General features: G+C 51.0%; 1 protein-coding gene and 1 long non-coding RNA gene across 2 annotated transcripts in view; one reads left to right on the plus strand and one right to left on the minus strand.

Annotated features, from left to right (window-relative positions):
• LMOD1 (leiomodin 1) overlaps positions 1-6,776 on the minus strand; it is a 42,494-nt gene extending 35,718 nt beyond the window's left edge. The window contains exon 1 of the mRNA XM_030302595.2: positions 6,501-6,776. Within this exon, the coding sequence (XP_030158455.1) occupies positions 6,501-6,761 (261 nt within the window). The 5' untranslated portion in view covers positions 6,762-6,776. The remainder of the gene's footprint in view (positions 1-6,500) is intronic.
• The window catches only part of LOC116737848, a 46,265-nt gene extending 37,818 nt beyond the window's left edge, over positions 1-8,447 (plus strand). The window contains exons 2-3 of the long non-coding RNA XR_004343112.1: positions 3,443-3,563; positions 6,550-8,447. This is a non-coding gene — a long non-coding RNA (uncharacterized LOC116737848). The remainder of the gene's footprint in view (positions 1-3,442; positions 3,564-6,549) is intronic.
• The last annotated feature ends 2,704 nt before the right edge of the window (positions 8,448-11,151 follow it).

The following is an 11,151-nucleotide window of genomic DNA, read 5'->3' on the forward strand; positions in this document are numbered from 1 at the left end:
CTAACCCAGCCACCCAGTGCGAGCCCTGGTGCCTGGGGCGTTAAATAAATTAGGCTCAAAGAAATCAAGGGAAGGGGGCCAGGCAGGAAGTAACTAAATAAGCCCGCCTTCTTCCTTAAGCTTTAAAAAAAAAAAAAAAAAAAAAAAAAAGGTTGATTTGGCATCTACACAAGTATAAAGTCTGAAGAATTTAGGGTGGGGAGAAGTCTCTCGTGCTGTGCCAGACAATTTCAGTACCTTAGCCAATTGAATCCGCACAGTAACCCTTCAAGATTGATGCCACCTTCCCACTTGTCAGTAGAGCAATGGGGCCTCCAGAAGCTATGTTAATGAGATGGTATTAATAATGCCACTGGGTCCAGAAGGTACTCTAAAGTTGATCCCCGTCTTCAGGTAACGCGCTCAGACGATGGGGGCAGAAGTGGAATCAGAACTGATCCTGTCTGGTTCCAGACACCCCTGGGCTTTCTATTCCCCACACTGCCCCCGGGGGCGAAGCGAGCCCTTTAGGGGAACTGATACTCAGAATCTAGACCCCTTCTTTCTTTGCTGCTTATGCCAAAGGAGGTCTAATAAACAAGAAAGCACAGCCCGATCTGGAAAGGCCTCTGTATTATTGCCCAGGATATTCTTGTTTATCCAACTTGGCAGGCATATGGATATCAGCTTCTCTTCCCCTGGCCCCCCCTCCCCATTCATTGTGCTTTGTTGCTATAACTGCCGTGTGTGTGTGTGTGTGTGTGTGTGGACTTTATGCATGTAGACTTTAGATCTCCAAGGACAGTGCCCTTGACCCCTCTGTGTTCTGCGGCTCTCCCAGTGCACTTCATTCAGGCGTTGTGCACCGTGGGCCCAGCTGTGCTATACTGACACTGTCTGATACGGATACTCCAGAGTCTCTTGGGGAGAAAGAGGCTGAGGGAGGGCAGCCAGGTTAGATGAAGACCTTGTCCTCACTCTGGATGTCTGCTCAGATATACCTCCTCCTGCCTCACCATGGGGACCCTGAAGCCCCCAGCCTGCCAGATGCCAGCGGCAACCTCCCCTCGGTCAGTGGGATTCATACTCCTCCCCTGACCATCCACTGACTGCCTCTCCCCTGACCATCTCCCACTCACTGTTGAGCTGTTTCATTTTTACATCTCTTCCTTGCTCCTATCTGTTCTGCCTCCCTCCTGCCACGCATCCCACCCACCTGAGCCCTTCTCCCCACCGTCCTCTGAGAAAAGGTGAGCACTGGGGGGCAGTGCTAAAGGTGGGAGCAGGCACTGGTGTTTCACTGCTTAAAATTCGTCAGATAGTCTCTGCGTACAGAAGCCAGTTTATAAAATATGAGTAAGAACAACAATTCAAACAAACACTTAGTTGTTTGATCAACTACTTTTTCAAACTCTAGACGGAGGCCTCTTTTAAACTCCAGGGAGAGATTTTTTTTAAACTTGTCCAACCCTCCCTGGGTGCCTGCTTTTGCCTCCCCAGGTCAACAGGCCCCCCTCACCTCTTCTGCCCTCTCCACCCCAGCCTCCAGGGCTATTTTGGGTGTGTACCAGTCGGGGTTAATCTCCTTAATCGTGGAGCCGTGCTGCCCAGTGCACTCCTGATAGGGCCCAGGCCTCTGCAAAGGGCAATCTGAGGGTTAGTGCCACCGGCCTCGGGCATCCCCATCCCTGTAGAGAAGCCATGGACACTGGGTCGTGAACTGGGACTGGTAGGGGAGGGGAACAGCGAGGCTGTGTGAGCCAGAGACCCAAGGGGGAGGTCAGGAGGCTCAGGCCCAGCAGCGACTGGCTAGTGGGGTGCTTCTGGTTAGCTTCTCAAGGGAGAACCTGAAAGAGCTTCCTTCACCCCCCACCCAAGTCAGCTGCCCCTGCTCCTGGCTGGGTGCAGGTGCTAATCCCCAGCCCCTGGTAACGCCAGGGAGAAGGACAGGGGAGACAGGCTGGAGATTTTCTTTCCCACTTGGGAAGGAAAGAGAACACATGAGTTGACCTGCTGGGATCAGGTTCCTGAAACCTGAGCCAAGCACAAGGGTTTCACTGAACTGTTGGCTACACACCTGCCCAGGGGCTTTGTCTTCCACCTGGGCAGAAGGAGAGTCCCTGGAGGACTGGGGCAGAACACACGGGCTGAGAGGTCTGCCCCTTTAAAGGGAAGGAGGGAAGCCAGGGGTCAGCTCTGCCAAGCCCCACCTCCTGCTCTGAACCTTCATTCAACAGACAGAGGTTGAGGGCCCACCTTGTGCCTGGCCCTGTGTTAGCGCTCGTCCTCCAGAATCACACAAGCTGGCGAGGAAGAGATATAAGAAAACAGGATGGGGCTGGTACAGAGAGGTACTGGAGTGCTCAGATCAGACATGGTGCCTAAATTTGCCTGGCAGTCAGGGAAGGCTACCTGGAGGAAGTGGTACCTGAGACCCGAAGGGGTCACGGGGGTGGCCTGGGGAGAGGAGTATTCATGAAGGAGGGTGTAAACCAATCCTGGACAGCCCCGTAGTATTCCATCCCATGAGGGAGAAGCCATCTGAGTCCCCTTCCACAGTCTACACCCCTCCAGCACGACAGGCAGAGTATGAATCTTGGAGCTCCTCCCCCAGAGAAACCAGAGCTGAAGACCCAAACTGGGCCTGCCTTCCACTCTCAGCTTCACATCACCCAGCTTCAACAATTATCAACTGGCGGATGATCTCATTTCATCTATTCCCCGACCCACTTCCCTTGCCCACATTATTTTAAAGCCAATTCCCTCATATCTTATCAGTTTTCCCCGTAAATATTTCAGTATCCATGTCTAAAAGGCAAGGGTTCTTTAAAAAGTGCATCCACAATACCATTATCCCACCTAAAAGGAGGTAACAAAAAATTCCTAATGCCATCCAATATCTGGGCAGGATTAACTTTCCTAATCCACACTTGGTTCTAACAGTTTGAATCCCGAATCCACACTTGGTGTTAATATTTATGTTCCTAGTCTTGGGGGCAGGGATGAACATTCTGCCAGACTAGACTAGGTGATAGCCCAGTGCTTCTACGACAACGTATGAATATGTCGTCGGTGCTCTGTAACACCTCTGTGGTGCTTCTGTATGTGTGTGTCTTGTGATCCTAATGAGATTATAAATTCTTCAGGACAGGGGCTGGCATGACTGCCTTTTTCCGTGCCCTGGTGTGGCAGGGAGGAAGAAGCGTAGTCCTTAAAGCTGGGCAGGCTACTTGTTGCTTATGTGAACGCAGGGCGGTTATTCAACCTCTCTGAGCCTCAATTTTTCTGCTCTATATAATGGGAATAAAAAGACCTATCTCCCAAGAAGTGGGAAGTTTAAATAAAAGAAAGGGTGAATATGCTTAGCATGTAGAAGTTTCTCGGTAAATGCTCATTTTGCTGTGCTTTCTTGAGTCAAGCGAAACAGGCTCACAGTTACTCTTTTGTTTTAACTAACTTCTAGTGCCTTACGGGGAGCAAAGGCCACTCTCAGTGAGAGCCACAGCCAGTCCAGCAGCCGGGAGCCCCACCTGGAGCTGCCCTGTGTTTGTGATATCAAAGGCCCCCCAGCCTGAGCATCCAAGGTATGTTTGTTTATTGTCTCCTCTGGCCACTAGTTAAACAGACACACTTGGCTTGCTCAGCCCTCCAGGAAATAAAGGAGGGAGGAGCTGGGCAGGGGTAGAAATTAATGAATTAATAACTTCATAGCGCCATTTATTGAGCATTTATTACACGCCAAGCTCTGTGCTAAGTGCTTTACATTATTATCCTTTCCGTTTTCACAACAGTCCTATGGGCTGGATATTTTGTAGCTGAGGGAAGTGAAGACAGGTTCTGTCACTTGTAAGTTACTTAGTTATACAGACAGGAAGAGAGGCTGCTACTCAAACCAGGCTTTTCTGGCACTTAAATCCAAGTTCTTAATCACACACTCACTAGCTTCCTAATGGTGCCAAAGAAGCCACTTTTTTATTTTTTTTAACTTTTTTAATTTTTTATTTATTTATTTATTTTAACGTTTATTTTTTAGACAGAGAGAGACAGAGCATGAACAGGGGAGGGGCAGAGAGAGAGGGAGACACAGAATCTGAAACAGGCTCCAGGCTCTGAGCTGTCAGCACAGAGCCCGACGCGGGGCTCGAACTCACGGACCGTGAGATCATGACCTGAGCCGAAGTCGGACGCTCAACCGACCAAGCCACCCAGGCGCCCCAAGAAGCCACTTTTTTAAAGCTTATTTACTTATTTTGAGAGGGAGAGAGAGCACGAGTGGGGGAGAGGGGCAGAGAGAGGGAGACAGAGAATCCCAAGCAGTCTCGTCAGCACAGAGCCTGACACGGGCCTCGATCTCACAAACCATGAGATTATGACCTGAGCTGAAATCAAGAGTTGGATGCTTAACTGACTGAGCCACCCAGGCGCCCCTAAAAGAAGCCACTTTTTCATCCAGATTTACAGAGATGACTTATGCCCATGGCTCGGGATGTACCCTGAACTCCAGCCAGCCACTCTGCCAACATATGCCCTTGGACTGGATGAGGAAGAGTGAGGACAGCCTATCCCTACAAGGGAAAAATGACCCTGAAGTCAGCTCATACCATCTCACGTACACCTGTGTGAGTGTGTCTGCACACCACACACATGCATGCACGCCACCCTCTGTTTCCTGACTGGGGCTCTGCCTGCAGAAACAAGTGTGCCCCTGGCAGGGGTGAGGGAGGTAGGGCTGGGGAAGAGAAGCGTGCCATGGTTTCAGTTGGCTGAGGAAGAAGGCTTTTGAGAATGAAATTTCCCAGAGTATAAGAGTCCCTCGCACTCTCCCTAGCCTAAGCATCTTGCTTTGGGATTAAGAATGTTCTGCATTTGACTTCAGCCTCAGGAGTATCTTTCTGCATCCCAGAAGCCACTGGGCACAGAGCCTGGTGACTAGGAGCAGGGGGAGAGAAGGGTTGGGGGTCCACGTGGGGGATTTACAGAGGTGCCAAAGCCTGGGGTGCACTGCCTGGCTTTCCCTACATGTCCTGATAGGCATCTTGAGGTACCAGGCCCTCACGGGGAGTCCCCTCTATCCTTTCCTTGTTTTCCATAAGCATTCTAGTGTCTGTTCATCATCAACCGAGTGGTATCCGAGGCTATCACCTTGCCCATGGAATAGTGAATTTCTGAGCCTTCTGACTCCCTCACTCCCAACTTCTTGGTGAAGGCTTAAACACGGGCCCGGCGAGGTAGAGATAGAGGCAGAGGTCCAGCTCCCCTACCTCACTCTCCCTCATCCCTCCCACCCCCATCCCTTCACTCAAGGAGCTAGGGCTGTGCCCACAGACGTGCTCTGTGACTAGCATCCGGCACAATCTCCTACCCAGCCAGACATGGTACAGAAGTTCCAGGAGATAATACTGCCTTTCTCGTTTCCTGTGCAAGAATGAACACGGCGTTTGAGGCTCTGGGCCTTGGTTTCCATAGATGTAAAACAGCGCACGAGAATTGAGATTGAACTTTTTCATGCGAGAATCCGCAAGTCACAGACAAGGTACCAGAGACGTGGCCAGTAGGTACTGAGTAGAAGAGAATGGGCGCAGAGACAAGACCGTTTCCCCACCAGACACTCTCTGCCGTGGCCGGGGGTTCTACAGAGCCACGCTCAGGTGGAGACCAGTCTAGTTTGTCCCCAGAAAACTCACATATGAACACATGGTGAAAAAAGAACTCTCCACGCCAACCCAGGAAAAGAGGAAGCAGGTTTTGCTTAAGCCCGTCCTGGGTGTGGGCAGATGCTTCCCCTCTGTCCCCTCCTCATGGCAAAACCCTGCTGGGAAATATCCTTGTCCTCCCCCAAAGGGGCCTGGCTGGTTGTAAAAGGGCTTACTACCAAAAGGAGGGGACCCCCCCCCCTCCAAGATGCCCCTCTAGGAAGTGCAAACCCCAACTCCCCTGGGAGCGAAACAGAAGCCATCAGGTTAAGATGCATTTCCCACCTCACAGACCCCACCCCCACCCCTGTCTCCCATCGCCGTGGGAGGCCCATCTGCCCCTGCCTCCTCAAATGGTCCACGTGCCACGAGTCGCCCAGAGGGCTTAAAAACCAGCAGTTCTGCAAGGAGGGCCTGACTTGCTTTCCTGGGGTGGCTGCCAAGAGACCGCGAGCATCAGTCTATCCTCTGCCCATCCTCACAACGGAGGAAATGAATGTGAAGGAAAAAAAAGTGCTCGGGGACAAAGAGGGTGTCATCTCGACAATGGACGCTTCAAGGACTTTCTCCAGCTCCCATTCTCCTAGTGGCCCTATCTGCTGTTGTGGGGTGGTGAGTTCTGCTAACACGGCCAATTTGTGCTTTAAACCGAAACAAGGGGTAAGAGGTTCACGGCTGCCAGTTCAGCGGATGGTAATTGGTTCCGAAGCATCACATCTTTTGCCAACAAGACCTTCTGCTCTAAGGAGAGAAGCAACCGAGGCGCGAGTTAGGGTCTCCCGCCCCTCCCCTCCCTCCCCCCTTTCCTCTAGCATATGGTTCACTCACATCCACGGACATCTCCCTCTGAATAAGTTTCTTGGTCTCCTTTTCACAGAAGCTGAGCATGGCCTCCCGGTTGTACATGCCCGTGGACCGCTTCTCCGTCTGATTTCTCTGCCGCAGCCCCACGGGGGTGCTCCCGTCCGGGTCCGCCACGTCCAGCTCCTTCTCCAGCTCCTCCATCTCCTCGGGAGACAGGGTGGACAGCAGGCTGTCGATGTCGGGGTCTTCACTCACCTGCCGGCGATACTTGGCTACCTTAGACATCCTGGCAAGGTGCGCTGGGACTCTTGCAGGGGCTGCTGGAGTCCTGGTGGGCGACGAGGGGGAGGCGCGGAGCTGACCTAGATGGAGCAGAGTGGGCTTGAGAGCAGACTCCCAGCTGGTCGAGGACGCGGTGGCTCCTCCGCCCTGCCCTGCGGTGCCACAGGTGCCGAAGCGTTAACTGCAAGCTAGCTCCGAGCCCAGGGCTAGTGGACCCTGGCTGGTCTAACCAGCGGCCAATGAGACTTGACAACGGCCTGGCCCCGAAAGGGGAAGCCAATCCCCACACAGGGGGGGCGGGCCTGCCTCGCTGTCAGAGCTGTTTGAAACTTGAGGACATTCCAGGGAATCTTGGAGCTCTGTGTGACCAAATTTAGTACAGAGCATTTAGCCTTTTAAAGACAAGGGGGCAACGCAATGAGAAAAAGATACAAAAATGCAGAGCCTGGCAGAAGCTGATCAGAGCCACGGGAGGGCCAGAAAAGCAGGGATGGGGCCATGGGGGTTCAGGAACAGGCCAGCCCCAGGCACGTCCTGTTCAAGCACATATCTGACTTCTCCACCCGGGGTGGGTGTTGCCGTTGTTGGTACGTGGTCCACTGACTCCTTTCTACTGTATTTGGTAATGTGCTGGGGGACTTCCAGTAGTTTACAGCCCCAGGAAAGATACGTGATCCCAGATCATCTGAACTACCTGCCCACCCGTTCTCTCTGGGAAGGAGAACCCTAGTGCTGAGCATCAGAGGCCCCAGCCACTTCTTGAGAGACAGAGAGAGAGGGAGAGAGAATAAATCTTCCCTGTGTACCCAAACTGAAAACTTGCAGGCTGTTTGGGGAAGACAGTGGGACCCGCGGAAGTCAGGAAACTCTTGAAGGACCGTCAATTTCCATGAAGTGCCATGGCTCTTAGCGAGAGGGTTCAGACCTCCCTCCCTTCTCATCTGCTTCCTCCGCTGCTGGGGCATCTGTAGACAGATCTCCTTTGGGAGCACCGGCAGGTTGCCACCCCACGTATAAATCCAGAGCACGACCGAGTGTGTCTTCGGGGAAATATAATTCTGGGCTGTTGGGAGGGATACTATGGCAGCAAGTCTGGCATGTTTCGTAAAAGGGCTTTCCACTGCTCATCCATCATGCTGCCTGCACAAGTCACAGAGACACTCAATCTCCTGCCCCCCTCCCTCCTGCCACAAAATCCCTTCTAGAAGCCCTGGTGTAACCCATCAGGGTAGATGCTTCGATCTTTCCTGGCGTCTTTCCATCCTAAGCCAGAGAGAGACCGTCACCTGATCAGCATCTGCTGAGTCCAGGGATCGTCTGGGACAAAAACTTGGCCCTGGCATTTAACGTCCACTAGTCCGGCTTTAGGTTAAGGCTGAGCAGGGGATGGCGCTGACTGGCGGGACTGGAGTGCAGAGGTGAGGCAGGGAGACCTGAGAGGAAGGGTGGAAGAAAGGCTTAGAGAATCCCGGGGGTTGTCATTTTTAGGAGGCAGTAGTCAGTCTGTCGGTGAGCCAGTAAGCATGTATTTATCGAGTGCTTACTATGTGTCAGGCATGGTTCTAAGGGCAAGGCATGTAACTAAAGATAGAAAATCAGGGGCGCCTGGCTGGCTCAGTGGGTGGAGCATCTGACTCTTGGTCTCAGGGTTGTGAGTTCAAGGCCCATGTTGGGTGTGGAGCCTAACTTAAAAAAAAAAAAAAGAAGAAGAAGAAGAAAGAAAATAAAAAAGAAACTCAGTGTGGGCCCTGCCTTCTTATAGCTTACTTTCTATCAGTGAAGAGAATTAATAAGGAAATAATTTCAAGTAATTCATTAAACAATTAAAAGCCTACAAAATGCCTCAAAAGAGAAGTACAGGGGCCATAAGGAAACGCCACAGGGGAGGTCGCAGAGCAGGATGGCTTCATCACTCAAGCTTGGGCTCTCCAGGCCAAAGGACCATGCATGTTAGGTCCTGGAGTTGCTAGTTACTGGTCAAGTGACTGAGGGTCAGCTTCATCATCTGTAAAATAAGGACAACATTGTAAGACTGTTGCGAACATCGGATCCAAACATACACATAGAACAGGTGTTATATTGATATATAGTAAATGCATAGTAATCATTAGCAGTTATTACAGCTGTTACATAGTCATTTACAATTATTTATTTACTTGCTTCCTGGGTTCTTTTCTCCCCATCCCACCTCTTCTCTTATCTTTTTCTTTCTTTCCTCAGCAGTAACCACTCTCAGAGTGCGTGCGTGTGCGCACGCGCGCGCGCGCACACACACACACACACACACACACACACACACCCCTTCTCATCTGGTCCTCACTCATTCATTCATTCATTCATTCAAGCATTATTCAGATACTGCTATGTATAGATAGCATGTCAGGCACTACAGGGTAAGAGATACAAAAATAATTACAACATGGTTATTCTCTTTGAAATGTATGATTTATAGGGCAAAAACCAATTATACCGTAAGGCAAAGTGAAGCAAGACAGGTGGAAGCAATTGTTAAGAACCCAACAGAAGCTGCAGCAGTTTTGCAGGGAGAAGTCAGGGGGGCATCCCAGAGGGCATAACAAAGGACTTGAGCTAGGCTGAGGTGGGCTTTCCTTTGATATGCTCATGGAAAGGACACTTCCTGCACCTGCCAACCCCCAACCCACCCCTACTCCTGTCTCGCCTTGGGTCACTCAGTCTTCACTCTCACTCTTGCCCAGCAGGGGCTTTCTGGAAGAGGCATCGTCTTCTGGGATCCCTGGCTCTGGAGCCACCTTGGCCAACCTCTAGTCTCCCAGGCCCCAGTCCACTAAAAGCAGCTCTCTTTCCAGCCTCCAACGATTCTTCTTTCTTAGGCTTTTGGCCAATAATGTTCACTTCTCCCAAAGAGCAGCCAGGGCCTGAATCAAAAACCACCTTCAGCCCCAGGGGTAGCCTTTGTACCATCTGGTTTCGGTGACCTTCCCTCTGGGTCCAGTGGTCTCTGCTTGAGGAACACACTCAAAAAACAGATCCACAGCTTCCAAAATTTAAGTCAGGACTCGTGGCCTCCTAACCAAAGTTTCTGCACATAAACCCCTGCACCTTCTCTGCCTCGGGTCCCACAATTCCAAACAGCTGGCTCTTCTGATATGATCCAGTCTGAGATTTTTTGCTCCCTAGAGTCCCAGGGACTGTGGGCTCACAGACTCTGAAAAGCTTCCCTTGAAAAGTATCACAGAGGGATCTGAAAGACTTAGGAACCCAGAGCCCAGGAGTCCAGTCTCCTCCAGCGCCTGCAGTGAAGGACCACTGCCCACTTACTCTGAAGGGGGCAAGAATTATCCAAGCGCAGAATCCACTTCCACCTGAAACAAACACACCTTGAGTGTCATGGGATTCTGACACAGCCTACTCCCCAGAGAAACATTTGCTGTTATGCTGGAACCGGGGGGAGAGAAAGGAAGAAAGAGAGACCTTAAGCTCTAGCCAAATATGTGGTGGTGGTGGGAATAGGGAACCAGAACCAATTTAACTAATGCTTAGGGTGGTTCTTTAACTAGACTGGATGACCCCACTAAAGTCACATTTTCACGAACATACAGTGACAGGCAGTATAGTATAGCAGATAAGACCACAGGCTCTGGAGTCAAATGACCTGGGCTCAGATCTAAGATGTGTGACCTTGAGTAAGTTTTTAACCTCTCTCAGCCTTAGATGGAAAATGAGGACATTAAAAGTACCCACCTAAAGAAAAAAAAGTAGCTACTGCAGAGGGTTATGGAATTATTAAATAGATTAAATAAGATAACGCATGGGGCACCTGGGTGGCTCAGTTGGTTGGGCATCTGACTTCGGCTCAGGTCATGATCTCACTGCTCATAGGTTTGAACCCTACGTTGGGCTCTGTGCTGACAGCCTGGAGCCTGCTTCGGATTCTGTCTCCATCTCTCTCTCTCTCTCAAATATAAAATAAAAAAAAATTTTTTTTAGAAGATAATGTACTCTAAGGGCATAACATAGCATCAGACACATTGTCCGCACTCAATATATTGTGAGTCAATATATAATCACATTGGTTCTCTTCTCTGGTGGGGGGAAGCTGGAAGTTTCTCTAAAGCAGCAGGTTTTGTCTCTAGAAGCAGGCCACTGGCCTGTCCTGGCACTCCTGAGGTGAGTGGTAGTGGGTAGAGGGGAGCTCTGAGACCGCACAGGCCAGACTAATGTCTTCCTGGAAGGAGAGCAAGGGGGAGCAAACGGGGCAGAAAGGGAAAAAGACTGCCTCCCCCACCCTCACCGTGACTAAAACCTCTCTGCCCACTAAAGAGGAGCCAGTCACAGACAGCAACCCCAAACCCGAGAGTCAGCTGTGGTGCAAGCCTCACTTGTCCATGCCGATTTGAGTTTCCCAGTGACT

The sequence above is a fragment of the Lynx canadensis genome, chromosome F1 (assembly GCF_007474595.2).
Source record: "Lynx canadensis isolate LIC74 chromosome F1, mLynCan4.pri.v2, whole genome shotgun sequence".
In the NCBI taxonomy this organism is placed as follows: Eukaryota; Metazoa; Chordata; class Mammalia; order Carnivora; family Felidae; genus Lynx; species Lynx canadensis.